General features: G+C 34.0%; 1 protein-coding gene across 3 annotated transcripts in view; it reads left to right on the top strand.

Moving 5' to 3' along the window:
• The window catches only part of KYNU (kynureninase), a 115,357-nt gene that overhangs the window by 30,872 nt on the left and 57,493 nt on the right, over positions 1–26,992 (top strand). For all 3 annotated transcript variants that reach the window (XM_019455085.2, XM_019455091.2, XM_019455093.2), the window contains exons 4-8: positions 846–928; positions 9,114–9,175; positions 10,731–10,802; positions 11,976–12,050; positions 14,598–14,744. In XM_019455085.2, the coding sequence (XP_019310630.2) occupies positions 846–928; positions 9,114–9,175; positions 10,731–10,802; positions 11,976–12,050; positions 14,598–14,744 (439 nt within the window). The remainder of the gene's footprint in view (positions 1–845; positions 929–9,113; positions 9,176–10,730; positions 10,803–11,975; positions 12,051–14,597; positions 14,745–26,992) is intronic.

Here is a 26,992-nt window from a genome sequence, read left to right as displayed (position 1 = left end):
TTTTTTTTAAGCCTGCAGCTCAAGATAATCAATACACCACAGCGACATGTTTCGGGGGGACATATTCTGCCCCCCTTCACCTCTGAGAGCAGGTTTACCACGTCACCACTGCCAGCTCACTGGATTTCAAGCATAGATCCAGGCACAGACTGCACTACACAAAACATACATGCTTATGCCTTTCCTACAACTTTATGCAGTCTTTAGATTCCTAAAGAATTAAGGACAGTCTAATTCAGAGTTCCCTAAGGCACAAGTTTGAAACAGCACATGAAGTCACTCCCCACCTTGATTCTTTGTTTCAATTCCTTTCTGTGTATTTCAAAAGTATTTGCCTTCCTCATATAATGGAAACTTCTTGAAAGTTAAAGTTCTCTTAGGCATTTTGTGTTTTGTCATTATGCCTAACGGGGATATTTACTTACTAGAAGAATAAAATTGAGCTATAATATGGTAGATGTAATTGCTAGAAAACAGGTCAAGATACAGTGTTTGCTTTGATTATTGCCAAGTTTATTTATCTACTTAAAATGTCATCATGAGTGTAGTCATGTTATATACACTCTTATTTAGTTTACAGATTGTAGCTGTATTTAAAAACTGAATTCGTAATCATTTTAATCTTTAGCCTCAAAAAATAGTAGCTATGTTTTAGTGTAGATACTACTTACTATATGCTTACAGGTATACAAGTAGAATGTTCAAATAGTTTTGAAATTTTCAAAATAAAGAAGAAAAAGGAACATCTTAGATGCTAAAATAGAGAAAAAAAATGGAATAGTACATGGGCAGTCTCAAGTATCCTCCAACAAACTAATAATGTTTATGTCCCTTTCCAATTTCAGGGGAGCCTATGGTCATGAGATAGGGAAACGTCCTTGGATTACAGGAGATGAGACTATTTTAGGCCTTATGAATGACATTGTAGGTAAGTACAAAATGGATTTTTCCCAAAAGAATCATAAAGGCATTACCATTTAGATATAAACCTAGATTATAAAGTAAAAATCTTATTGAAGAACATCCTGATTTTCTATTTTAACCCAGTAAGGTAAAGAGTGAGGATACCTTTGAGACGTGGTGGCTATAGAGAACATAACTGGGTTATTTAGTACAGAAGTAAAATAGTTTATTATTTTTTCTTGTGTATTTTAACAGTAACATTTACTCTCCAATAAAAAACACATGCATTGTATTTATTTGTAATTAAATAAATCTCATAAAAATCAACTTAAATTTTCTAATACTTCATTATACATGATAAAGTAAACACTAAACTTTACATGCTAAAATCCTAAAATGCCAAGCAGGGTTTGGCTTGTTTCAGTTTGATCCATGGTGATAAATTTCAGGTTAATCTGAGAATTATTAGAAATAATACGGTTGATGCTGTTCTTTGGTTTATGTGTTTCCTAAAATGAGTTGTATGTACTCTAGGTAATATTCAAGGAAAGTTTTAGATGGTGAATATGTTAACATTTTGAAAAAAAGTTATTTAATGGGTGGGGGGGCGCCTGGGTGGGTCAGTCAGCCGAGCATCTGACTTTAGCTCAGGTCATCTCCTGATTCACAAGTTTGAGCCCCTCATCAGGCTCTGTGCTGACAGCTCAGAGCCTGGAGCCTGCTTCAGATTCTGTGTCTCCCTCTCTCTCTGCCCTTGCCCTGTTCGTGCTCTGTCTCTTTCTCTCTCAAAAATAAACAAAATTTTAAAAAAATTAAAAAAAATATTTAATTGGGTTAAATATTCAGCATTGCTTGAAATCTTGTATGATATTTACGGCATTGAACAAAAAATTAATGATATTTAAACAATTGGAGTGCTGTTATTTGGAACTATTTGGAGGAAACCTCAAACTTTCATAATGCCTTTTCAAACCTCACTCCTCTACAGACAAGTATAAAAATATCTTTATTGCCTCATTCCAATTGTATCTTGGTCAGGGATCAGAAAACCAAAGCAATGTGAGCTGGGACAAAGTAGAATTAGAGTGAAGAAAGTAAGACTTACACCTGAAAGAATTATGGCAATTGGCACACCATGTAAACCTGAGGAATAGTTTGTTCAAAAAATAATTATTGAGCCTCTGCTGTGTGTCTGTCAGGATTTGTGATAGGCACTGAGGACAAATGGTGAGTAAGTAAAAGAGTGAGTAAGAATACTCAACACCCTTATCCCATGAGGTATCCTCATGGGACTCCCATTAAAGGAAGATACCAAAAAAAAAAAGTAAAATTAATATATATATACATAATCTATACATAACACAAAGAAATACAAAACAAAACAAAACAAACATTGGGACTAGTGCTTCAAAACAGAGGTAATTTCCAGTTAAGGATAGAGGACTGAACATGCATTTAAGTCTTTTTACTGAATTCTCACTAAACAACTTGTAATGAAATTTAAAAAAATAAATAAAAAAGTGTAAACCCTGAAGAACAAATAGAACAGCAAAGGAGATTATAGCAACATTTTGGGAGTTGGATAGCAGGTGGACAAATGGTAACCGCTTTTGCAAAATAACATTAAATTAACCAAATCTTAATCTCTCAATGGCAAAAAATGGAAAGCCACCTGCTTTACACTGCAGAGCCTTCAAAAGTTTGGGAATTACAATAAGCATCTCTAAAAGTGTGAGTAAAATAGGATGAAAACAGAGAGATGTGTTGTAAGTCTGTTTAAAATTCAGTTAGAATGCCAGCTCCCTTTGCCCACTCCATGCTGTCAGGTGAGTCCTCCCCCCGGGGACTGCTGGGTGAGTCTCTGGCGAAGGGAAAAGCAGGTTCCAAAGGGAGGATATGTATACTATATTACTCTGCTCAGGCTGCCATAACAAAATACCATAGACTGGGTGGTTTAAACAACAGACATTTTCTCACAGTTCAAGACAGAGGCCAGAAGTCCAAGATCCAAGCATTGGTTTCTGGTTGGACTCTCTTCCTGGCTTGTGTGTGGCTGCCTTTTGTGTCCTCCTCAGTTGGCCTTTCCTCTGTGCACACTCATTGAGAAAGAGATCTCTGGTGTCTCTCTTCTTGTAGGGACATCAGTCCTGTTGGGTTAAGACCTCACCTTTATGACTTCATTTAAACTTTATTACCTCCTTTAGGCCCTGTCTCCAAATACAGTCACACTGGAGGTTAAGGCCTGAACATAGGAATTTCAGCAGGACACAGTTTAGTCTATAACAAATTCCTTGGTGAAGACAGAAGAGTTAAATAAATGTTTACCTGCCTCTGTTATAACTTAGCATCCAGTATCTATGCAGGAAACTACTAACGTCTTCTCTGTGATATTTGGACAACCTAAAGATTCTGACATGAGTTTTCCCAATAGAGTGGCTCAATAGGGTCACCTTACAGCAAACCCCATCACATGCACAGTGGAAAAGACACTCATGTGTGATGTAGCCCAAATTACCAGACTTCTAAGGAAAATCTATTTTTAGTTTTGTGTTAAATAGTGTTACATATTCATAAAGTTGAAAACAAATAGAAGGGTTGCAAGCAAAAGCAAGTGCTATTTCCTACTAGCCATTGTTGAGTAATCATTATACCATATACATTTCTGTTTTATGTGGTTATATTATAGGATCAGAATATTGACTTCTCATTTAAAATAACAGATTTAAGTACAAACTGAAAGGGATCCCTTCTATTCCTAACACATAGAAATGATAGGAAAAACATTAGATTTACAGACTTATAGCAGCACTAAAAAAAAAAAAAAATCAATAGAAATCTCTATAGACCAGAAATACCTCCGCTGCTCAACAAAGTAGCAGTTGGAAGCCTGGAAACACAGTTTGGAGGCAGCACAAGGAGACAGGCTGAGTGTTCAGGGCTTGAATCCAGACCTTTGCAAGGAGCCCTGGGGTGAATCTGCATAGCTCTCAATGCCTGAGGCTGGGACCCATGGGCAGAATATTGGTCAGCCAGGGCAGGTATGAAAACCTAACATCTCCTACCAGACCAATCAGGTCCTTGAGAACACAGAGCACTTGATCAGGTGTCAGCATTATCCAGAGGAGTGTATATTCTGATGGAGGAAAGTCCTTGATTATATTTAAGGATGTGTTAAATCGTTGTTTAATAATGCTTCCATATGGGTTCATTTTTTTAAGAAGCTAATTATATTCATTCAAATGTCTAACATAGAAAAAAAAAAAAAAAAAAAACCTGAAGAAATCCTGGATTAATTTGACCTGAGCATATATGTTTTCTTTAGCTGTGGATTGTTTTTTTTCTTTACGAGGTTTGCTTTCAGAACATAAACTGCATTCTAATCCTGTTGTTTTGTGCTTAATATTTATCATCCTCTAAAGACAAGTTAGGATATTTATATACAGGCCAGGCAAGTGGGAAGGTAATATTATTTTGTGAGATTTATTTATGAATCCAATAAACCCTGCAAAAAGATTTCCTTTGACCATTTAAAAGTTTATAGCTCTGTTGAAACTTATTAAATATGCGAGTATTTTGTTGCCCAGCAAATGCATCAGAACAATCACTGAAATTTTAAACGAGCCACCTCTCATTACAATTACTAAGGAAAATGAAAAAAAAAAGCCCACTAACTAGTCAGATTTATTTAGACAAGTAAAAGGATTGAATGTATTAAAAAATTAAATATATATATTTATCAACTCTACTTTTATGGATTTTTCTGTGTCTTTGAAATACCATACAAAGTTATCACACATATGGGACAAACTTCTTTGTTTTTTGTGGTTTTGTCCTTAATGTTGTATTAACTGAATTACAGACAGTTGATCCTAATGATATGGGTTGTAAAAGATAACAATTACTTCTTGAAATGAGCACAGTCACGTTTGTAGACATGGAGCTCAAGAAACATTATGTATTTTGTTTATAGATATATGATTGTTAGTATATATCATAAGTATTATATATAATAAGTATATATAATAAATGATTTACATAAGGTAGAGATAGTCTTATTGAAGTCTCAAGCCTCATATGACAAATACGTTGTAAAATTTCTTTTGAAATGTCAGTGAATGAAGGTGATCTTTAGTTTAATTGTGATTTTATTACAAGTCTGTTTTGTTCTCTACAATTTGTGTTTTATCAGGAGAAATATTTCTACTATTTCTTATTGACCAAAGGAATATGAATTGACTGTGTCTACAAATGTGTATTATAAATGATATTTTAAAAACTTGGTACTTTTTTAAAAAAAGTTTTAGTCACTATTATCCTTCAATTTTCTTTACTTTTTTCAGTTGTGTATATTAGAGAAATGGTTCTTAAGACAAGTTGAAAAATGAATAAGTTCACACTGTTTGTTTTATTAGGAATAGATCGTTTTAGAAAATGTTTTTACATATATTTGTATTTATCTTGTTTGTTGCAAATCCCACCCAGGTTCCCTTTTTGCCTGGATTCCTAGGAAATTCTGAGAAAATTTGACTGAATTGGAAGTAACAAAAACATTTAACAGTTTTTGTTTGTTTCTCATCTGCATATATTGTACTCTAATGCTATTTTTTATAATGCTCCCTCACTTTGTAACCAAAGAAACCTCAAATCCTGGTTGGAAGTAGATGTTGTATAAATCATGAAATAATTAAAATAATTATATGGTAAGCACAGTAAAGAGCAGCAGAAGTCAAATTTATTTTTGCTAGTTGCCCAGCTACCTAAATGTGTCATGAGCAAACAGACAAGTTGTATAGTTGGGGCAATGATGGAATCTTCCAGGTTCTTAAAACCACAGCCTTTATTTCACCATAAAATCTCCCTAAAAGAAGTAGCAGGAGGGTAATAAAAATTATTACGTGTACAAATTGATAGAGTAGTTGGAGAGGAGGAGGAGACAATTAGCACCTATATTTTTTCATAGACATAGAAAAGAATTCCAATTTCAGTTGAGCAGAAAAACTATTAATAAAACATTTTATATGGAGCCAACAATTTTGCAAAACATGGAGTAAATTCCCCTTATAATTAATGTCATATTATCAAGATGCTAGAAATAGAATTGCTGAAGAATATTATTAGTATTATTATTAAGCCTTCTCTTCCCTGGGTGCATAAAAATCACAAAGGGCTAGATACATGCATTTCAGCTTATAAAAATGTTGTAATGTGGACATAAATTTGCTTTATGAAACTCATGGTTGACCCTCTGAGAAGCAATAATCCCTGGAAGCTGTCTCCAGTTACAAATCCTTAACCATGCACTAGCTACCTACAGAGGCAGCAGGAATTTACTACTTGAAACACAGAATGGAAAGTTCTGAGAGTTAGCCTAACTACAAACCTTATAAATAAGCAAATCCACAATAACATTTGCATCTGCTTAATAAATTATACAGAACATGGATGGCAGGTAGGAGATCCATCATGAATCCTCTTATTAAACACTAACCAGCTGGGGGCCCTATCATCTTCTCTGGGCAAAATATTTTAAATTAAACTAAAATTAGAAACATGCAGAGAAATGTTGGTAATGAACATCAGCCTCCTATATTTGACTTACAGGGAGTTGATAATGTATGTAGACAATGCTTCCCAATGTAATCTTGAAACTTTCTTTTTTTCTAAGAGAGGGTGATCTTCCAAAGTAAAGATTTTCAAATCTTGATAAGCTTTCAGGAAGTTTAAAAATGTTTTTACCCTGCAATGCGGATAGTTCTTGATGTGTCAACATTAATTCAAAAAAAGCTCTTAGGAAAAAGAAAAAGAACAAGGAAAACCATCTTGAAAGAATTTCAGTTTGTTTAATTTTTTAAAATTTTCTTATGGCATGATGATGATACTGAAATATCTTAGAAGAACAACTGTTGGTTTCAGAAATGCAATTTTAATCAAAAGATAGGTCAAATAGGTAAATTTTCCTTTAAAAATATGCTAAAAAAGTCTGATTTGTGGTCCTTTGATGTTAAGAACCCTTGATTCTTCAGTGCTTTTAGGTTATATTTGAAATAAACATTTCCATTAATGTTCTGAAACTTTAATATTTGCACCGTCCTCACATATACCTGCATACATATGCACACACATTAAATAGACTGTCTCCTTCACAAAGTTCACTAGCAGGTGAGGAGATCTTTTTTGTGGAGTACTTGGTTGAATTTGGAGTGTTCTAAGATGAGATAATTTTTGTGCATCCTGACAGATAAATTATTCAAGACAGTGAGGGATTATTTACAAAGAATTGATCCAACCATTAGTATGCCATTGAAAGTGGGGGCTGGGGTGGGCTGGAAGCAGGGTCAAGTATATGTCTACATTAATTGTGCCTAGCACAAACGGTTCATTACATTCTTTACAAAAAAAAAAAAAAAAATTAGGTTATCCACAATGAACACTGTATTGTTTAGAGGACTAAAATTTTCAAGAAATCTACAGTCATTTTAATCAGAGTGTAATTGTTAAGCAAAAATAGGATGTCTAAACTTCATCAGAAAGTCTCCCTCCCTTCCTGCCTCTTCTATTTCTTTGTTTTCATTTTGTGGTAACTAACTTATTGAATTCTTTTTTCTTCTCATTACATTCTTTCAGATGCTTCTGTATCTATGAAATCTCCTCTCTCTTTATACTACTTTTCCTTCCTTTTCTCCTTTCACTTTTCCTGCCAAAATATTTTTTGAAATAAATGGTTTTCAGAAACGATGCATGTAATTAGCTTCAGAGAATTAAAGATAATATTATGTTAGATATCTTAGATAATGTTTTGTTTTAGAAATAACAGGAAAAAGTCATACCATAATGCAAAGAAACAAATATAGTAAAGCTGGCAGCATTTATCTTACATATTTCCAAGGGATTTTCATATTGTAGGAGAAGACATATGCCACTATATATGCAACATAAGGTTATCATATTCATATCTATCTTGTATGTCTAGGACAAATTTTATTTAGTGCTAGGAATGTAGAATGAGATTGGTCTCACTGACTCTTGACTTCAGACACTGTTCACCTTAACAAATGACCAGTGATATTTCTCTAACCAATTGTTTACCAACCTTGCACATCAAATGATCAAATGGAGAAATCTATCTGCTAAATGCAACATAAAGTTTTTCTTGACTAGATGACTGTGTTGAAATATAAATTTCTAAGTTATAAACTTATTTCTAGTGGCCTCTCCTCAAGTGAATTTATCCTAAAATCTATCTATAAATTAGATTAATTATTGTACTTATTGTCTCTTCTTTTAAAATGGAACTCTAACAGAAATATCTCTTTGGATATGAAATATGGGATTTGTATTGTACATGTTCTCTAACACCTGATACAGCTTTACAAACATTAAGTCACCCATTTTTGTCAGTGGTGGTTAAATAGATTTTTCCTATTCCACAGGTCTAATTGCTTTTAAGAGACATCATAAGAACTAAAAATAAGGAAGTATTATTATTGTTGTTGTATTACTCTGAGTTCTTAAGTATCCAATATATGTTTTGTCTCTGGGTCTATTTCTAGCACTCAAACCCTCCTTACTAAGAATGAGATCAGATTATGATTGTGTAGTGGATATATTAATTTTGTTCTCCACCAGATGATACCTATCTATATTAATTATCTTGTATCTTGGTGTGTATGAATAAATCCCAGAGCTATTTAGGTCTTTGTATTTTGCTTCCTAGCTCTTTTGTCTTATAAACTACTATATGTCTCACTGCAATAACAGTGAATTATGTTTGGCAAACTAGCTGTCTTTATTAAAGTTGCGTTTTAATTGGACATTTGAAACAACCAGCTTTAAACCTGTGATTGGCCTTGATTTCTTTCGAGATACACTTACCACAAAAATGTACTCTGTGGGAATTTGGTAAACTACCTGATAATAGGATAAATCATTTTTAGTTTACAGGAAAAAGCAAATGCTTCATTATTTTGTTGCTATTATTTACTATATCAAAAAGTAAATATAATTTTAGCTAGCTATGTGCATGTGAGTCCAGATATCATTTGGCAAAATGAGTCAAGCGGGAAAACTTCCATTTCTTTGTGATGACACATCAAATATGTCCTTATCTCTAAAAGCATTAAGGATGAAGGAGCAAAGCCTTCCTACTTTGTTTTTCCAAGTAACTTTAGCATGAATAGAAAAATCTAAATTATGATATGTTTACTCTGCAGGAGCCAATGAGAAAGAAATAGCACTAATGAATGGTTTGACTGTTAATTTACATCTTCTACTGGTAAGTTTCCTTTCCCACCAATGTTTAGTATACACTCATTTGTAGAATCTGACATTTTTCTATCTTTAATTCATGAGCATCTGGTGGTTTACTTATTTAAAAATAAGTTGTGAGGTTATTTTCATTTTTACCAGGAAATGCTGGACTGTGATAGAAAGGCTTCTTCATAATCATGGGAGAGTTGACTCTTGCTAAGAGCTTTAAAATGATGAACAGTTCTTATCTCAGAACATAAGGAATAAAAGTCACAGTGGGTTAAAAGCAAAACTGCTTGCAAGCACACAAAACAATGATGTACAAATGCCAGCAAACACTGAGGTTTTCAGAAAGAGTTTTCCAGTATGCTGGACGTTAGCAGGGTGGGATTATGGATCAGTTATGTTTTTGTAGATTAATTTTGGAGGAGTAGGTTAAAAAAGAATTAAAAAATAAAACTAGCTTGGAGAAAAGGGATCTAATACCTTAAATGAGTTACTGTATTTAAAGTGTTTCATACTGCCTAAGTACTTAATGAATATGTATACCTTACGATGTCAAATATATTCTTGATTTGGAATATGGTGCCTATAGTAACTGCTTGATGCTTTGAAAAATATTTTCATTTTTAAGCAAGTTTTTGGAAACATGTCTATGTAACCAAGGTGCACAATGACTGTATTAATATTTTATTTTAATGAAATGAAGAAATGATTATGAAATATCCCCAGAGGGACATGTTCATGAATTATGTTAAACATGATGGTAAATAGCATAGTTTTAAGTCAGACGCCCTGGGGTTTGATTCTTAGCTAAGTAACTTAATGTCTGTTTGACCTTGGACAAGATTTTAGTGATTTCTAAATCTTCATTTTCTCCTTTGTGAAAATGAGAACAAGAGTACCTACTTTGCAGGTATACACAAGGGTGAAATGTGATATGTGAAAATTGCTTTAGCACTTGGCCAGTGATTAACACTGAGTTAACAGCAGCAATCATTCCATTGCTATTGTTGTTATTGTTATCTTCTAGGAACTGTGGGGGGAAAAGAAAGGCCCCCCTGAACAAATAAGCCACTTCTCCCTGGTGCCTCTAAAATGCCAAATGTCTCATGTCAGGCCTGAGGTACTTTTAGTTGGACCTAAAATAAAATCTCATAAAATCATAAAGCAGTGGAAATATTATGTACCAGAAACCAAATCAACAGCCTAAGATAAATCAATATAAATAAGATTTATATAGAACATGATATTTCAGCCTCATGATAGAGAAATCACCATTAAAAGCACTAGGAATACAATTTATCAATTAAAATTTAGGTAAAGTTTGAAAATTTGTTTTTATCTGATTCACATTGTCTCCCAAATTTGCTTTTCCATTGATAAATGTAATGAACCAATACCTTTATCTTTTTTGTAATTCATTGGAAATAAGGCTAATTGGCAAAGGTACCCTTGATAGACATGCAGACGTGTAATTAAGTAATGCTGGAGATGTGTAATTAAGTAATGTGGTATACAATGAACACAGGTATAAATTGTGCATTAATGCTTTTCTCAATAAATCCATTTCATTGCAGCTATCATTTTTTAAGCCTACACCAAAACGGTATAAGATTCTTTTGGAAGCCAAAGCCTTCCCTTCAGATCATGTAAGGATTCTTCAAATTATATTTATATTCTTTCTACTCTTCCTAGAGGTGCACACCATTTGCCTGCTTTGAATGTTTATTCACTAATCTCTTTCAAGTAACCTTACAATAAAAACATCTGTCAAGTGCTTTTGATTAGGCATTTTTAAAATATAGAATGTAGCTTTTTTTTTTTTCCTTCTGTTCAAGTAAAACATGTGTTAGGGGAGGAAAGGATTGAATGGGAACATTGATTTATTAGTCTTTTTAAAAACATTGAGTGAACTGCTGGTTTAAATCAAGTGCAGTTATAAATGTTTTATTAACTCTTGTTGCTGTTTTATTTTATGAAATCAAATCAGTACATACCCCAGTGCTTACCCCTTCAGCTACATAGAATAAGGATATAAACTTGTATTTGTCGATAGCATGCTAGCATAATTATTGCTGCTTTATTATTGAAAAAAATATTTATTAAAGATTAAAAATTTTTTTTGTTGTTCATTAAATCTTGCTACTTTAAGAAATTTGATTGTTCCAGACAGAGACACAACTAAAAGTGTATTGCGTGTTTCAGATTTAGTGCTAGACAAATTTGATTTCTGTCTTTCTGTTATCACTGCTAACTATTCTAACCCACATCTTGTAATTTTAAGTCATTTAATCATATTAATAGCCATTACTTCACTAAAAAGGATGAAAACCCTAATATTGAGAAAAATTCAGGATCCCTGTAATTTCCTGTTCCCATTCATATCCTGTAGGCTCAGGGAAGGGAAATTTCTGATCTTCTTTCCTTTTATTAGTTACTCTTTTTAGGGTAAATCCTTTCTTTTTAGGGTAAGCCCTTTTTATACTCTAGTTCAAACATAGCAAGTCCACAGTACTCACTCTGGTTATTTTGTAAGCTCCATTTTTGACTTAAGTTAGGTGACAAAACATCTTCTAAAAACCACTTGGAACACCCTAAAGTCTAGATGAAAAATGTAGTGCTTCAAGGAATGTTCAGATTCCTGTGTATAAACTATATTAAGCAGTTCTTCTCTGATGTGTTCTGTTTAGTCACTTTTAACCTTGACCTTAAAGTTAATGTAATAGTGTGCTTTTATTGTCATTTTATTATCTCTTTTTGGAGTTATTTTAATGTATTTCTGTGCATTGGACTTGATTTAATAAATCATTCTTCTTTTCCAGTATGCTGTTGAGTCACAGCTTCAACTACATGGACTTAACATTGAGAAGAGTATGCGGATTATAAAGCCAAGAGAGGTATGAGAGAAAGATAAATAAATATTCATTATGCTTCTATTTGGGATTGATTTTTTTCTTCAGTGTCCTCAAAAGTTTATTATCTTCATTACTTTAATAGAACTTTCAAGAAAATATAAAAGACCTATACTTCTGTTACTGTTAGCTAATTTTGCTTACAATGGAGAATTAACTCAGAAGTGTATTTATTTTCATGTTTCAAGGGATAGTCATGTTACAAGCAAACTATTTTCCTTTGAATACCACTAGAGTCTCTCATTTTCTTCAGTGAGATGGAAAGGATGGCAAATTACATATATCATTTTCAGTTTCAAGCTCCATAGCTTATGGATGCCTTTAAAATGATATTTGTTGAAATATCTCTTTTTACTCTAAGTATCAGATGTTGTCCTTTGTGCTTGACTCAAAGCGGGTGTAAAGAGGGATATGGTTTAGTGGAAAGGACTTGGGCTTTTCAGCCTGGCTAATACACTCCACAGAAATCCCAGACCCATCAACTTATCGGGCAAGGGACTTTGAGATAGTTACTTTATCTCTCTGCAATACCTTCATATTTAAACAGGTAACAAAGGAAACACCTAATCAGGTTTGACATATGTTTACGATCTAAAATACTGTGCACTTTACATTAATAGAGATGTATGTAAGGCTAAGTTGCACAGACTTTGACATATGAACCTTGTAGCTTGTGTAATTTGGCATCAAGAGATCTACACAGAATAAATGGTAGGTCTCACAAATGATGCTCCCAGGCTATTAAGCCAATGTTGAACAATTATTTCTTTCAATCCGGAATACTTTGAGAAATTAAAATCTACTCCATTTAGTTCTATTTGCCAACATGCAATAGATTAATGGAATAGAAAGTTCTCATACCTGTGACAGCATATCTATTTCATACCTCATATAAAAATTGCTAATTTCTACTAAATGAATATAGCCACTAATTTACCAGACGTTTTAATGTTAAGAGAGACAAGTGTTGTGGAACCTCATGAGTTAATCATAATCTTGGGAGCATTCTTTAGCATTACGAGATCAGAGAAATTCAACATCAGAGAGAACCACATTCTGCCATTAAAAAATATATTTCTTATTTGCTTTATACTGAATCCTCAAATATATAGATTGTTAATATATAATACTTTTATTAATCTTCTTTTTGAAATTATGGTGGACAAATATATTAGATTCTTCCCAGAAAAAGGTTTTGGATTACCATGCTATTAATTTTACTTAGAATTTTTCTTACAATTACTGAAATCATTCTTTTTACATATAAAGTATACATCAGTTAACAATTTAGAGATTTCAGCATCGATACCATTTTTATAGATTTCAATTTTGTAAGCAAGTTCCAAGCTTCTAGTAGAAATTAAAGTGTGTGCTGTATTTGTGATATATATGTGCCTAACATGGGAATAGTAATGGACAAATAGCAACAGTTACCAAAAATTAAAATAACTGAAGGAAAATTTATGAATACCTTAAGGAGTTTCCCTCAGATATTAATGGAGTTAATTATACTTTGACTTCAAAACTATGTCAGATTTAGCACAGTAGAAAATTCATAAAAACTTTATGAATGATTAAGAATGATTAGGACAAGTAGATACTTTGTATTTATTTAGCTGATTTCTTTTTGCTCAAGTTGTTTGCAAGACCAAATCTAAATTAATTAGCCATTTTCTCTAAGTAAGCAATAATTAGTCTTAGCTGGAGAGAAGTAGGGAAAACTAACCTTGATAATATTGACTTTTATTGATATTTCCCTTCATTTTTGGATCTTGATCCTTAGATTAATGTGGAGGAGAGTTTCTCCTTAAAGTAAGAGAAAATATTGATTAGGTTATATTCAGATGAAAGATCTATAAGGATTTTTTATCCTGGAAAAAATACTGTGATAGGTTGATAAATGAAATAATAATTTTCAAGAAATTTTCACCATTTAATATTTCATGGACTTCTAGTACTTTCTGATATTTTACTGGATGGGAAGGAGGAGAAAACAATTCGTAGGTATGGAGATACTGAAGATTAATTGAAAAACTGAAGAAAAAACTCAAGTGAGTAGGGTTTTGCGAAGACTTTACTTTATAAACATTTTTTTATTATTTTATTATCATTTCTTATAACAAAAACCATACAAAAATTCTGCTCTCTTGTCAGATTTTTGAAGACCATTAATCTGAAAAAAAAAATTGTCTTTGATTGTTCTTAGGTGGGAAAAGTTCAAGGTGAATTTTATTTTTTTTTATGTTTATTTGTTTTGAGAAAGAGCCTGCATACTCACAGATGTAGGAGAGGGGTAGAGAGAGAGAGGGAGAGAGAGAGAGAATTTGAAGAATGCTCCACACTCAGTGCAGAGCCTATCATGGGGCTTGATCCCAGGACCATGAGATCATGACCTGAGCCAAAGTCAAGAGTCTGACGCTTAACTGATTGAGCCACCAGGTGCTCCATCAAAGTGAATTTTAGATTGGAAAATTTGAAGTGATAAATTTATTATTGTGGATTTGGTGTAATTTGTGTCTAACTTGACTTTAGGGGGAAGAAACATTGAGAACAGAGGATATCCTTGAAGTAATTGAAAAGGAAGGAGACTCAATTGCAGTGATCCTGTTCAGTGGGGTACATTTTTACACTGGACAGCTCTTTAATATACCTGCCATCACAAAAGCTGGACAAGCAAAGGTATGCACATCATTTTCTCCTTCCCACATTGCCCAAAAAAATCACTCTACTGAGAAGTATGCTAACTGCACATTGTAGTGAAATCTTTTTGTTTGCACCCATGTAAAATTATTTCAACAGTTAAAAGCAAAACAAAACAACACAGTAAGTCTTACATTAAAAAAAAAAAATCTGTAGTCTTTTGCTTGAGGCATCTCTTTTTAAACCTCTTTTTGTCACTTCTATGACCTCACTTCCTTACTACCTTCTGCTCTCCCTCTAATCAGTAAGACAGGTGAGGTTTCTGCATGCAGGTGATGTCATTTGTACTGAGTTACGCCATCACCAGGCACCAGACAGAATACTTCAGAAAATAACTGCATATGCCAAGATTGTTCGAAACACAACCCTACTACTTTGTCATGCTATAACTCATTCTAAATATAACTCAGTTCTCACTTAACCCTAGGTGCTCAAAGAAAGGGAGATGCAGAATAAAAATTAACAGTCGATTTTTACACAGTGTACTTTTTAAAAAGCCACTTTGTTCTTAAGAATGTTGAGAAATTATTATCCTGCCAATAACGAGAATTTTTCCATACATATTACTAAATCACACTTAAATTGCTTACTATTTTGAAACTGCATCTTTTTATATAAGTGTTTGTAAAAAAGTGTTTTTAGTGTTTGTTTGCCTGAAAAAGGAAATCAGAGGATCAATGTTCAACAGTTACAATTTGTATTTAAAATCCTTACATAACAGTTCTATGTGATTCAGCAATGAAATTATGCATTTAAAAAGGTGACAATCGAATTTCCTTCTGAACATTAACAAGTTATGGGATTAATATATGTGTGAGGTCTAGTTAATATATTCAGTTATTGAAGCTAATGAATAGAACTAATGAAAAGAAATTTAGCACCGTTATCCGCCATCTCTAGGAATTTCCAACCACGGCTTCCAACTGGTTTGATGGATAACTGTGAAGGTGGTGCATTACGAAAGATATAAAGATAATGTCTTCTTAATTTAGGCTTTAAATGTTAAACACCAAAATAAAGAGAGGTCAATAAAAAATTATATTTTTCAGTGCTATGCGAGTAACCAGCAGTCCCTGATCCCCTTAGTGTACATGCATGTCTCATTAACCTTCATTGAAATGAGGCAGGAAGATAGAGAAGAAAGACCACGGGCTTTGGAATCACAGTCTGAGCTTTAAACCTTAACTAGGTCATTTAATTGTTATATGATCTCAGGCAAATCACTTGACTTTTCTGAGCCTCTTTCACAAGTGTTAATTTGGGACAACAGGACCCACTTCATAAATCCAGTGTTGAGAAGGAAGAATGTAAAGTATCCACTGTATTGCACACATTCCACTGTTTAGTTAGGGAACCCTCGCACCTTCTACTGACCTCAACAAATACAAACCTATGGAAGGTGGCTCAGATATATATTTTCTTTTATTTCCCATTTAAAAGCAAAATAAATTTGTTTGCTTAGGTGCCACAGGTAATTCTCATTCTTAACTACTTTGGTTGCTAAAACCGTTCTCTTGGTATTTTTCAGGCTTTCTTTTACTTAAAAAGTATAATAAATGCCTGCCACATGAAATTCTCATTGAGCTTTCAGTCAAATGAAGGTAGGAATGAGCAGTTCCATCTAAATGTAACTGCACAGAAGTGACAGAGACTATGCGAGTGAAATGGTGACAGAGTAGACTTCAATTTATCCATTATCAAAATTATTCTAACACTCATTTATACTCTTTCTTGCTAGACAATTTCCCACATTCCCAATGGATGTTGAGAAAAGTTATTTGAAATGTACACTTACATAGCTCTCTTGGGTGGTCTATGAAGATAAAGCTGAAGACAAAGGCAGAGAGAAAATTAAAGGTGTCAGTCAAAAACGAGTTAGGAAATCCTGGGGAAAAAAATGGCATAAAAGAGTCACTGTGAGAAATGGCTAAATAAGATTTAAAAAAGAAGAAAGTTTCCAGAAATGAAGTATGGCAGGAACCAAAATGATCTTGGGATGGAACAATGAAAGTCAACAAGAATAGTTTTTATTTCAAAACCATGTGAAAGGAAAGTGGGGACAGGAATTGCACATATATCAAAATGAGCACACATCATAAATAAGTGGCTTGTTGAGTTATTCTGAACCCTTATAATCATCATCCACTTTAAGAAACTTCTAGAACATTTATGCCACTCAGAATTCTTGTGCCTTTTTCCAAAGGTCCCACCAAAGGTATCACTCCTGACTTGTAGCCATTCATATTAACTTTGTCCATCTATAAACATGTTAATATGTCCTCTTTTGTATCTGTCTTATTTGTTCACTATTATGTTTCTGAAATTCACTCGTGTTGTATGTAACAGTAATTTTGTGGAGATTTTTGGTAGCAGTAGTTTTGTTTTTCTTTTCATTTCAGTATATTGTTATAGTGTATGAAATAGATCACAATATTTTTGTTTTCCATTCTTTTTTTAAAAAAAATTTTTTTTAATGTTTATTCATTTTTGAAAGACCGAGAGAGACAGAGCACAAACAGGGTTGGGATGGAGAGAGAGGGGGACACAGAATCTGAAGCAGGCTCCAGGCTCCCAGCTGTCAGCACAGAGCCCAACACAGGGCTCTAACTCACGAACTGTGAGATCATGACCTGAGCCAAAGTCGGACACAACCAACTGAGCCACCCAGGTGCCCCTGTTTTCCATTCTAATCAGGACAGATATTTGCAGTTTATTTCTACTTGAGGGCTATTGCAATAAATGCTATTCTGAACATTCTCGTATATTTTTTTAGGTAATCATTCACACCGATTTCTGTTAAGTATAGATACTTAGAATTGAAAATCTTGGAAATAAGGTATACATATGTTCCATCCTAATCAATAAAACCAACTTTCCAAAGGGTTGTATCAATTTGGTATATATGCCTATCAGTAGGTATGAGAGTGTCTGCTGCTCTACATCCTCACCAATAGCCAATCTGATTAGTTTGCAATGGTAATGCATTGTAGTGTTAATTTGCACTTCCCTGACTATTGATGAGGTTGGGATTTTCAAATGTGTTTTTGCATGAGTACTGTCTTTTATGAAATACTTGTTCAAGTGTCTTGCCCAATTTTATATTTGGTTATGTCTTTTTTATTTGGTTGTAGGTGGTATAGAAATTGATTTTGAAGCATAGAAAAAATACAAGATTTCTAGTGATCATCTAAAAATTAAAAATAATTAATGAATCAAAAGAACAGTTGATACTATAGTTTTGATTCATGTAACAAATTTCAGGTGCTGAGGCTTTTCTTAAATGAGAAGGCCTGAGGTGGTGACAAGTGGGGCAAGCCAAGGAAAATTAAATATAACATCAGGTTAGAGAATCACATTATAAGGGAAGGTCAGCATACAAAAATAGATCTTAATTTGAAGATACATTTTTATTTTTTCTTTGAAGCCATCTACTTTATTTCATATTATTGGCCAACCCGCTATTTTGGAGCTCTGTCTTACGTCTCTATTTCTAAATTTTCATATTCTATTACTTGTTTCTACTAATCATTTCTTCTTTTCTACACCCACTGAACGTAATTGTTCCCCATTGTCCTTTGAATTACTATCCCTAGAGATTTTAACCACTGCCGAGGTTCCACTCTCACTGCCAAGTGAAACTACAGGGTACTCCCACACTCAAAAATGTTTATTTATGCTCATCTGTGTCTTAAACCTGGAAATCCTACATGCACTTTGAAGTCAGCATGCTCTAGTTTGTATCCCCCTAAAATGTTCCTACTATTTCATGCCACCACCCTTCTGGACCTTTACAGGCAACTCTAATATGCTCTTCTTCTGTGCCTTTTCAACCAATCACTTCTTAATTACATCCTCTCAGCTTTGGTCTTTTCTTTTTTTTTTCAGTTTTTTTTTTTTTTTTAATGTTTATTTATTTCTGAGACAGAGAGAGACAGAGCATGAGTGGGGGAGGTGCAGAGAGAGAGGGAGACACAGAATCAGAAGCAGGCTCCAGGCTCTGAGCTGTCAGCACAGAGCCCAACACGGGGCTTGAACTCACACACTGTGAGATCATGACCTGAGCCGAAGTCGGTCGCTCAACCGACAGCCACCCAGATGCCCCTGGTCTTTTCTTTAATATTCCTAAATCAATTATGAAGTTTTTATACTTTAAGAAACAAAATCCCTGTGGGAAATTAGCCAAAAATTAGGAACTTCTTTTTCCCATGGTTAAAGATTTGAATTAGAAGCCTTCTGGGATGCAGTAAGCAGTTGAGTAACATCTAAATGGCATCTCCAGGGCTCTCTTGTTTTTCTTCTTGGGCTTCTCACATCACGGTCACAAGACAGTTGTCCCAAATCCAGATATCACAATTCTATTTAAGGCAGAGAGAAGGAAGGAAGGAGAAGTAGCAATGCAGCTTAATCTATCCCTTTCATCCAAAGTGCAAAATTATTCCCAGAAAAAGCTAGCAGATTTCTGCTTATGATTCATTGCCTTCTGAAGTGGTAGCTTCAAAAGAGCATGAGTAAAGAAATTTTTAACCTTTATGGTCTTATAGTAGAAAGAAGTTAAGGAAAAGGGATTGGGAAAGAGTTTGAGTTACCAACCCACAGTATTTCCCATTTTCACCCTCATGGGGCATTTTTATTTACTCTTTCCTCTTCCATCCCTTCCTAATTTTTCATTTTTTGCTTCCTTTCTTTTATTTCTTTCTTACTTTATTTTCTACCTCATTTCACAAAGCATTTGAAAATGATTCACAGGAAACTGATTAGGCAACATAATGAAATATAAAGAAAGAGAATAAAGGGAGAATCTCTGGATCATCTGGAGAAATGAATGGACTCCCCATAAATTGTAATTTCTTAATTTGGATTAGGATAAAAAAAGGTAACAAATAGAGGTTATTTTCAATGGAAATTCTTGGTATATTAGGTAGACTGGGTCTTGATAACAAATAAATAAAGCCATAAATGCTTTCACTGTGATAGATGTCCTTTTATTGTCATGCAGCGGCCAGGAATTCACTTTCTCTCATGAAGTGATCCAGGTTTCCAATGACTCAAGTTTGTGTCTGAAGTGGTAGCTTGAAAAGAGCATGAGTAAAGAAATTTTTAACTTTTATGGTCTTATAGTAGAGACTTGTATACCCTGGAGCCTCCGTCTGGATTCAGCCAAAGGAATGGTATAAAAGGATGTGAATGGAGCATACGAACTTCTTAAAAGCACTAACCATGACAAAATTTATTTCCACTTATATTACATTGGCTAGCACATGGACATTTCTGGGAAATGAGCTATATTTGTGCACTCAAGAATAAGAGCTATTAGTTTTGCCACACCTGGAACTCGGGTGTTTTGTCTTGCTGATGGAGTAGGATACTTATTCTGAGGTGCAGGGTAGCATTTGCATTAATAAAAAGTTTAGATAGTGGAGACAGAGTCAGACCTGGTCTTGCGTTTATGTCTCTCCCTTACTTTCTATCATAGTTTGGCTGTCTAAATGAACTTATCAATGTCACTTCACTTCTCCATTAATAACTGGGGAAGGTAAGAATGCCCGTTTCCCAAGAGAATTAAACAAATTACTATTCTCACAACACTTAGTATTTAGTGCTTAGTAAGTACTCAAGTAAATGTTAGCAATTACCAATATATGAGAAAAGTCATATTGGAATATCCAATCTACCAGAAAAAGAAATAATGGATCCTTAGACAGAAAGTGAAATATTCAGAATTTTAAACTAAAGACTCTCACTGGACACTTCCATACTGGAATACAAAACAGTAATCTAAACAACATGGCTAAGACTCAAGAGATTAGATTGAAATTTTATAAGGTTAGGTAATGAATAATAGAAATTGTAATAATTGTATCCCTAAAAAAACTCAATGCTAACTGGTTATACTCCACCTTCTCTCTTCTATGCCATATAAAATGGCCTACAACATACTGGAACTCATGGTGCTGGGCAGACAGTGGGTGCCAATAAATATTTGTTTAATCAATGAATGGTTGATCCCCTTATTTATCACATTTTTACACTATATTTCACTATACTTCTATGCATTCTAGCATGTTAGTTTTCTTTTAGCCTACTGAAAATTGAAATGCAAATGATGGCTAAAAAAAACTAAATCTTGCAAACCTGCACTTTAATTTATTAGCTTCTACCTTGTCCTGTGTCACTTTCCACTGAGGATGAGTACAAACATCTCTTAGACCTAATCATAAGCTGCTTAAATTATTAATAAATAATAATCACTAGTAGAGCCCAAACAATTTGAATAAAAAGGAATTAATTTTGGATCTAGAATAATGTAAGACATAAGCCAGAATATAAGTGAAAACACCATTCCTAAGAAGAAAGACATAGTTTAGCTTTAACATCACTTAGTAAAATCTGAAACATCTAAACAACACACATATAAATGATCACCTCTTCAAACTATCCATTTATCTTTAAGGAAGGGCTAAATTCTTTTTTTTTTTTTAATTTTTTTTTTAACGTTTATTTATTTTTGAGACAGAGAGAGACAGAGCATGAACGGGGGAGGGTCAGAGAGAGAGGGAGACACAGAATCTGAAACAGGCTCCAGGCTCTGAGCGGTCAGCACAGAGCCCGACGTGGGGCTTGAACTCATGGACTGCGAGATCATGACCTGAGCCGAAGTCGGCCGCCCAACCGACTGAGCCACCCAGGTGCCCCAGGAAGGGCTAAATTCTTATTAAAAACAATTATCAGGAGACATATGATTGACCAAGCCTCAAAATTCTACAGAAAGCTTGGCTTAGATGCTTCTATTATTAGAGATCGGGCATCAACTCTGTAAAGGACAATTATGATAGAATAATATCAACAATACTTGCATGGGATTTGAGCAATGGATCAGCTAGGAAAAATTAGTACAAAATATGTTTGTATATATAACTATAATATAAATTGGCATGTTGTATGAATTTTTATGCATAAAAATTAACCTTTTCCAAAACAGTTTAATATTAGAATGTTAAATATTAATTAATCTTTACTAGAAATGGTAATGAATACACCTATTCTATTAAAGTCACTGTGAGCTCACCTAATATGATCTTCTCATTAGTGCATAAGGAGAATCATGTCTCTACACTCTCTACAGTAGAATGACATGCATTTGGTTCTTGTATTCATTCTTTTTATCAGTAAATATTTAAGTAGTAACTTATAGTAATGGAGGTCCAAATAGAAACACCTAATTTAGTCTGGAGTGTCAAAGTGATGACCTTCTGGGAGAAGATAAGACCCAAGACAATTCTAGAATTATGGGTAGGAATTAACCAGGTAAAATCCCCTCCAGGTACCTAGTTTTGTGGCAGGGCCATTCCAGACAACTAAAAAAAAAAAAAAAAAAAAAAAGAAAAAAGAAAAAAAATTGATTGGATTGCCAGAAAGCAAATACTTTAGTATAATTTGATTGTACAAAAGATTGGACAGTTAGAAAGGGTATGATAAGAAAGGAATCTATAAGACAGACAAAGGTAAAGAAGGGCTTATTGAGCTTTATTATACATCTTGAGCTTCTCCCTGAAGACCCACAGAGAGGCACTGAAAGCTTCTAGACAGTAAAGAAACTAGAATTTGTTTTAATTTTAAAAAGAAATTTCCTGCCTACAGGAATCAGTAGGAATGCGATAAGCATGGACAGAAGTTAAGAGGCAATTGCAGTTGCTTATACAAGAATTTGAAAAATCTCTATCATGATACAGTTCAACACGGGGGTACCAGATACCAGACTTATTTCGTGCTACATGAAATATTTTTCAGATATCTCATAGAAATCATTTTTATTTAACTTTATTCTCTCAGTCATGTTAAAAACAGGTTTTATATAAATATCAGAAATCAAGCATCTGTACTGAGCTCCTGCTGTTTCACCCAGATTTGGTTCTATTCACAGAATCCAAGGATAAAAGAAAGACGATAGTGTAGATATACACATAGATATAGAGAAAAGGGGAAAAAGGCCAGAGATGAGATGAAATGTACCATTAACTAAACATCCATTACTTTGGGAATAATGAAGGATTATTCTACTCAGAAATACATAGTGAACTGTATCTGTAGTCTTAAATTCATCCAGGTTGGATCCTGCAAACAATAAGTCAAAATATATTGATGAGGATCAGGACCCAAGAATCTAAAAATTTTGAGTTCTTTCTAAGAAGTTTTCATCAGAGGTTTTAAGTTTTTCATTAGATGGATTGTGTGAGAAAGACAGATTAATTCTCAAAAAAAAGGGAGTATTTTGGGTTCAAGACATTATTTTAGAATTACAGATCTGAGAAAAAGCAAGCCTCCTCATTGCCAATCAGGATTGTTGCCTCTGTGGCCACTCCCATCAAAGCCATGGTAGATAACTATTTCTCTGGATCTAGCTTTATTCAAACATTTTGCTCCCCCCCCCCCCACCGAACTCCAAATGAGATATTACACTTAGGGTTTTGTTTTTTATTTTTTGTAGATGATATGCATTTTATAAAATACTTCAGTTGTCTAAAACCTAAGCTATTTTCTCCAATATCCCATTGTTCATACCACTTGATAAATCAAAGGAAGAGTAATGTAAGTCTTTGTTAAACTGGAAAATGAAAGTGTTTCAACATGAAATATATACACTAGTTCTAATTTATTCACTGACCACTGTAAGAATGGAAAGGCAATTTTGTGCCTCACAGCAAGGAAAGTGCAATTTCAAAATACCTCTAAGCAGAAAAAGAAAAAAAAGTCCCCAACAAAATATGAGAGATTTCCCTTAATGTCCTCTTCACTGTTCCCTCCTTTAATCACTTAAATTATTTATGCAAACAAGATTAAAAATATCTAGCCTCAGGGCCCCTGGGTGGCTCAGTCGGTTGAGTGTCGGACTTCGGCTCAGGTCATGATCTCGCAGTTTGTGGGTTTGAACCCTGAGTCCGGCCCTGTGCTGGCAGCTCAGAGCCTGGAGCCTGCTTTGGATTATGTGTCTCCCTCTTTCTCTGCCCCACTCCTGCTCACACTCTGTCTCTGTCTCTCTCAAGAGTAAATAAACATTAAAAAATAAAATAAAATAAAAAAAAGAATATCAAACCTCAGTTGAGTGAAGACAAAATATTCATTTTCTTATCAAATAATCTATCTTAAGTAAGGTGGTGAACAAAGAATATTACTATCATATTGTCCGTAAAAATAAGCTTCAAGGGAAGAAATTAAGGATGATATCTTCAAGAATTATCCTATTGACTCCTCTGAAATATTATCAAGTTCAGTATGTAAGTAAATTTACATATATAAGTAAATCTAGTTGAGAAATTTGCCATGTAAATTGACATAGCAATCACTGGAAAACACCTTATGAAAAATCGTATTTTCATTTCACATCTAAATGGGGCTCTAATATAGGTATTATTACCTTGTGATGGATAAATTAAAGAGTTGCTTCAAATCCACTTTGTAACAGGATGGGTAGATAAAGAGAAAAGTAAATGTTAAAAGTCACCATGCCTTTGAAAAGACAACTGCCAGTGTTTGGGAATGCTGTGATAAGATCCATGTGTCTGATAGATCTATATATCTATTAGATGCCCTGCCTCATGTTTGTCCCACATGATGACCACCACACTTCTGCCATTTGTGGAAAAAAATCCAAATCACTTGAGCCTTTTATGATTTTGCATATACCTAAATTATCAATATCACATTTGCCTCTGTTCTCCTTCATGTAACTTTTTTCAGCTAAACCAAATGTTTCATAGGTTTCTTGCCCAGTTGTCATACTTTCTGTTTCCATTCCTTTATTCTTAGCTTTTCCTCCTGTTAGAATTCCCACATGTGAATTCTGTTCTTCCAGCTTAACCACTACTTTCTTTACAGGTTACAACCTGTCCTAAAGATTTGTGTTGTTTAGCCTTTATACATGCATTCATGGTATATCTATTTTTTCAATGTTTATTTATTTTTGAGAGAGAGAGAGAGACAGACTGTGAGTAGGGAAGGGGCAGAGAGAGAGGGAGACACAGAATCCGAAGCAAGCTCCAACTTCTGAGCTGTCAGCACAGAGCCCTATGTGGGTCTTGAACCCATGAACCGTGAAGTCATGACCTGGGCTGAAGTCAGACACTTACCTGACTGAGCCACCCAGGTGCCCCACAAACATGGTATATTTAAAAAAAAAAAAATCATCACATGTTAACAATAAAAAGTCAAGAGGTTTTATATAAAAATTCCTAGTTTCAAATATCTCCTGAGAAATAAGAAGGTTGGCAATACTGGATCATCATTTGTGTAGAATAAGTGGCAAGGCTGGGTAATAGCTCTGCCCATTAAATGGGATTTGAGCTCTTCAGCACAACTCTTATCTGTAGCTATTGACCCTGGCACTGAAGCCGTGACAGCTGGCATATGTATTTATGCTTATATTACAAGAAAGGGTAAAGTGAAATATTTCTTATAGGCCCAACTCATATACTTCTTGACTACCTCCTATAGAAAAATGAGTGTGGAATCCTTTACCTCCATCATCAAAATTTTCTTGCTTCCCTGTGTCAGGCTAAATCTGTCTTTATATTGTATTTTCATAGCATGATGGAAAATGTATTATTGACCACCTTTTGCACTATCTTGTAATTATTTCTATGCTTATCTTAAGTCTCAAATTTAGGAAGCTTATGTCAGCAGAGTGTTCAATGACTGATTGAAAGTGGACCCTATAAACTTCACAGACACATGCTAGTGCTTTGCACATAATCTCTTATCTTTCTTTAAATACATACCTGTTTGGCCAGTGGATGAATAAGTGTGTACACATCAGCAAGGATGGATCAAGCTAATTTTATGGATCACATGCTGTTTAAAGCACAACTGTGCCCCCATTTAAGTAGAATCAGAAAATTTGGAAGAATTATTTATAATGGGTAACTATTCTAAAAATCAAAACATGTTTTGTAAATTTTGAGCTCTTTTTCAAATTCCATTTCTATTCTTTGACACACTTAGGACATGCAGACTGCTCCATTAACTCATTAAATATTAAATGAACTAAATTAAGCTTGAAAAATTACCTTGAGCTATTTTTCTCATCTTGGGTATCTGAAATAAATCAAACAAACTATTTTGTGTGAGGTCCTTGCCAGCTGGAGAAAGACTCTAAAAGAGAACACTGCCACTCAATTTGTTTTATTTTTTTCCCTTCAGTTTTATACTTACTTCCAACAATATATAGAGACAACAATCACTGCTTTTTTTCTGGTAAAAGAAATAGCAGAAATTTACTCTTGAAAGCACACTCTTTGTTAGAGTAAGACATTTTTACCTGCAAATTACACAACACTTAGGAGTCTCAAGATTTTTTTTTTTTGCCTTTTCTGTCTCCTAAATCCCTTTTTCTCTCCATAAGCTGTTGGCTCTGTCTCATACCTTCTTAACTGACACATTTCTTTTAAATTTCAGTAGCAAATTGACTCCATGCTCCCCACCTCTGACTACTCATCTATGGATTTGTCAGTGTCATCAATATGTACTTTAAGCAAGTCCAACTAAAAGGATTAATTTAAGTTTCTACAATAGCAATTTATACAAATGTGAATAATAGGCACTGTTGAGGAGGAAAATTTTCCTCTACCCTCAAAGATTGTTCTGGCTGGTCTAACAAGTTGACATGAGACAGGTTAGCAGGAGAAAATAAAATTTGATTTTGTACATATGAGAACCCTATATACATAAGCGATTCAAAGATAGAAAAGTAAACTGAGGTATATATCCCATCCACAGCTAAGGAATTGGATAGAGGCCTGGAGTTCAATGGGGAGGTGGGCAATTCACCCGGCAACAGGAAGAACAGATGTTTGGTATTTAAATGTCTGAACTGCCACAGAGTTGGGCCATTCAGATAAAATTTATCTCTGTTAATAACTCTTATTCTGAGAAAAACTAATTTAGATTCTCTTAGGTAGTAACTAGGGTAAATATTTCTCTTAAGTTTGCAGAGTCTTGATTGCCTTCAGCTCAAAATATTCCACATGCCAAAGTGGCACATTTTGGGAACACTTGCTCTAAACTCTTTCATAGTAGAATAAATGAAAAGAAATTGGAGAACATAATAAACTCAGGCTGGATGAAAGACTTTCAGAATAAAAATTGACTCTGAAATGAGATACTAACAGAGATGATAGAGGCACCTTTTACAGAGATCTTTATTGAGTATTATAATTATTATTATTATTTAGCAT

The sequence above is a fragment of the Panthera pardus genome, unplaced genomic scaffold (assembly GCF_024362965.1).
Source record: "Panthera pardus isolate Hobbes unplaced genomic scaffold, ASM2436296v1 HiC_scaffold_10, whole genome shotgun sequence".
Lineage (NCBI taxonomy): Eukaryota > Metazoa > Chordata > Mammalia > Carnivora > Felidae > Panthera > Panthera pardus.
Note: the sequence above shows the minus strand (reverse complement) of the source record. Positions and strands in the feature narration are given on the sequence as shown.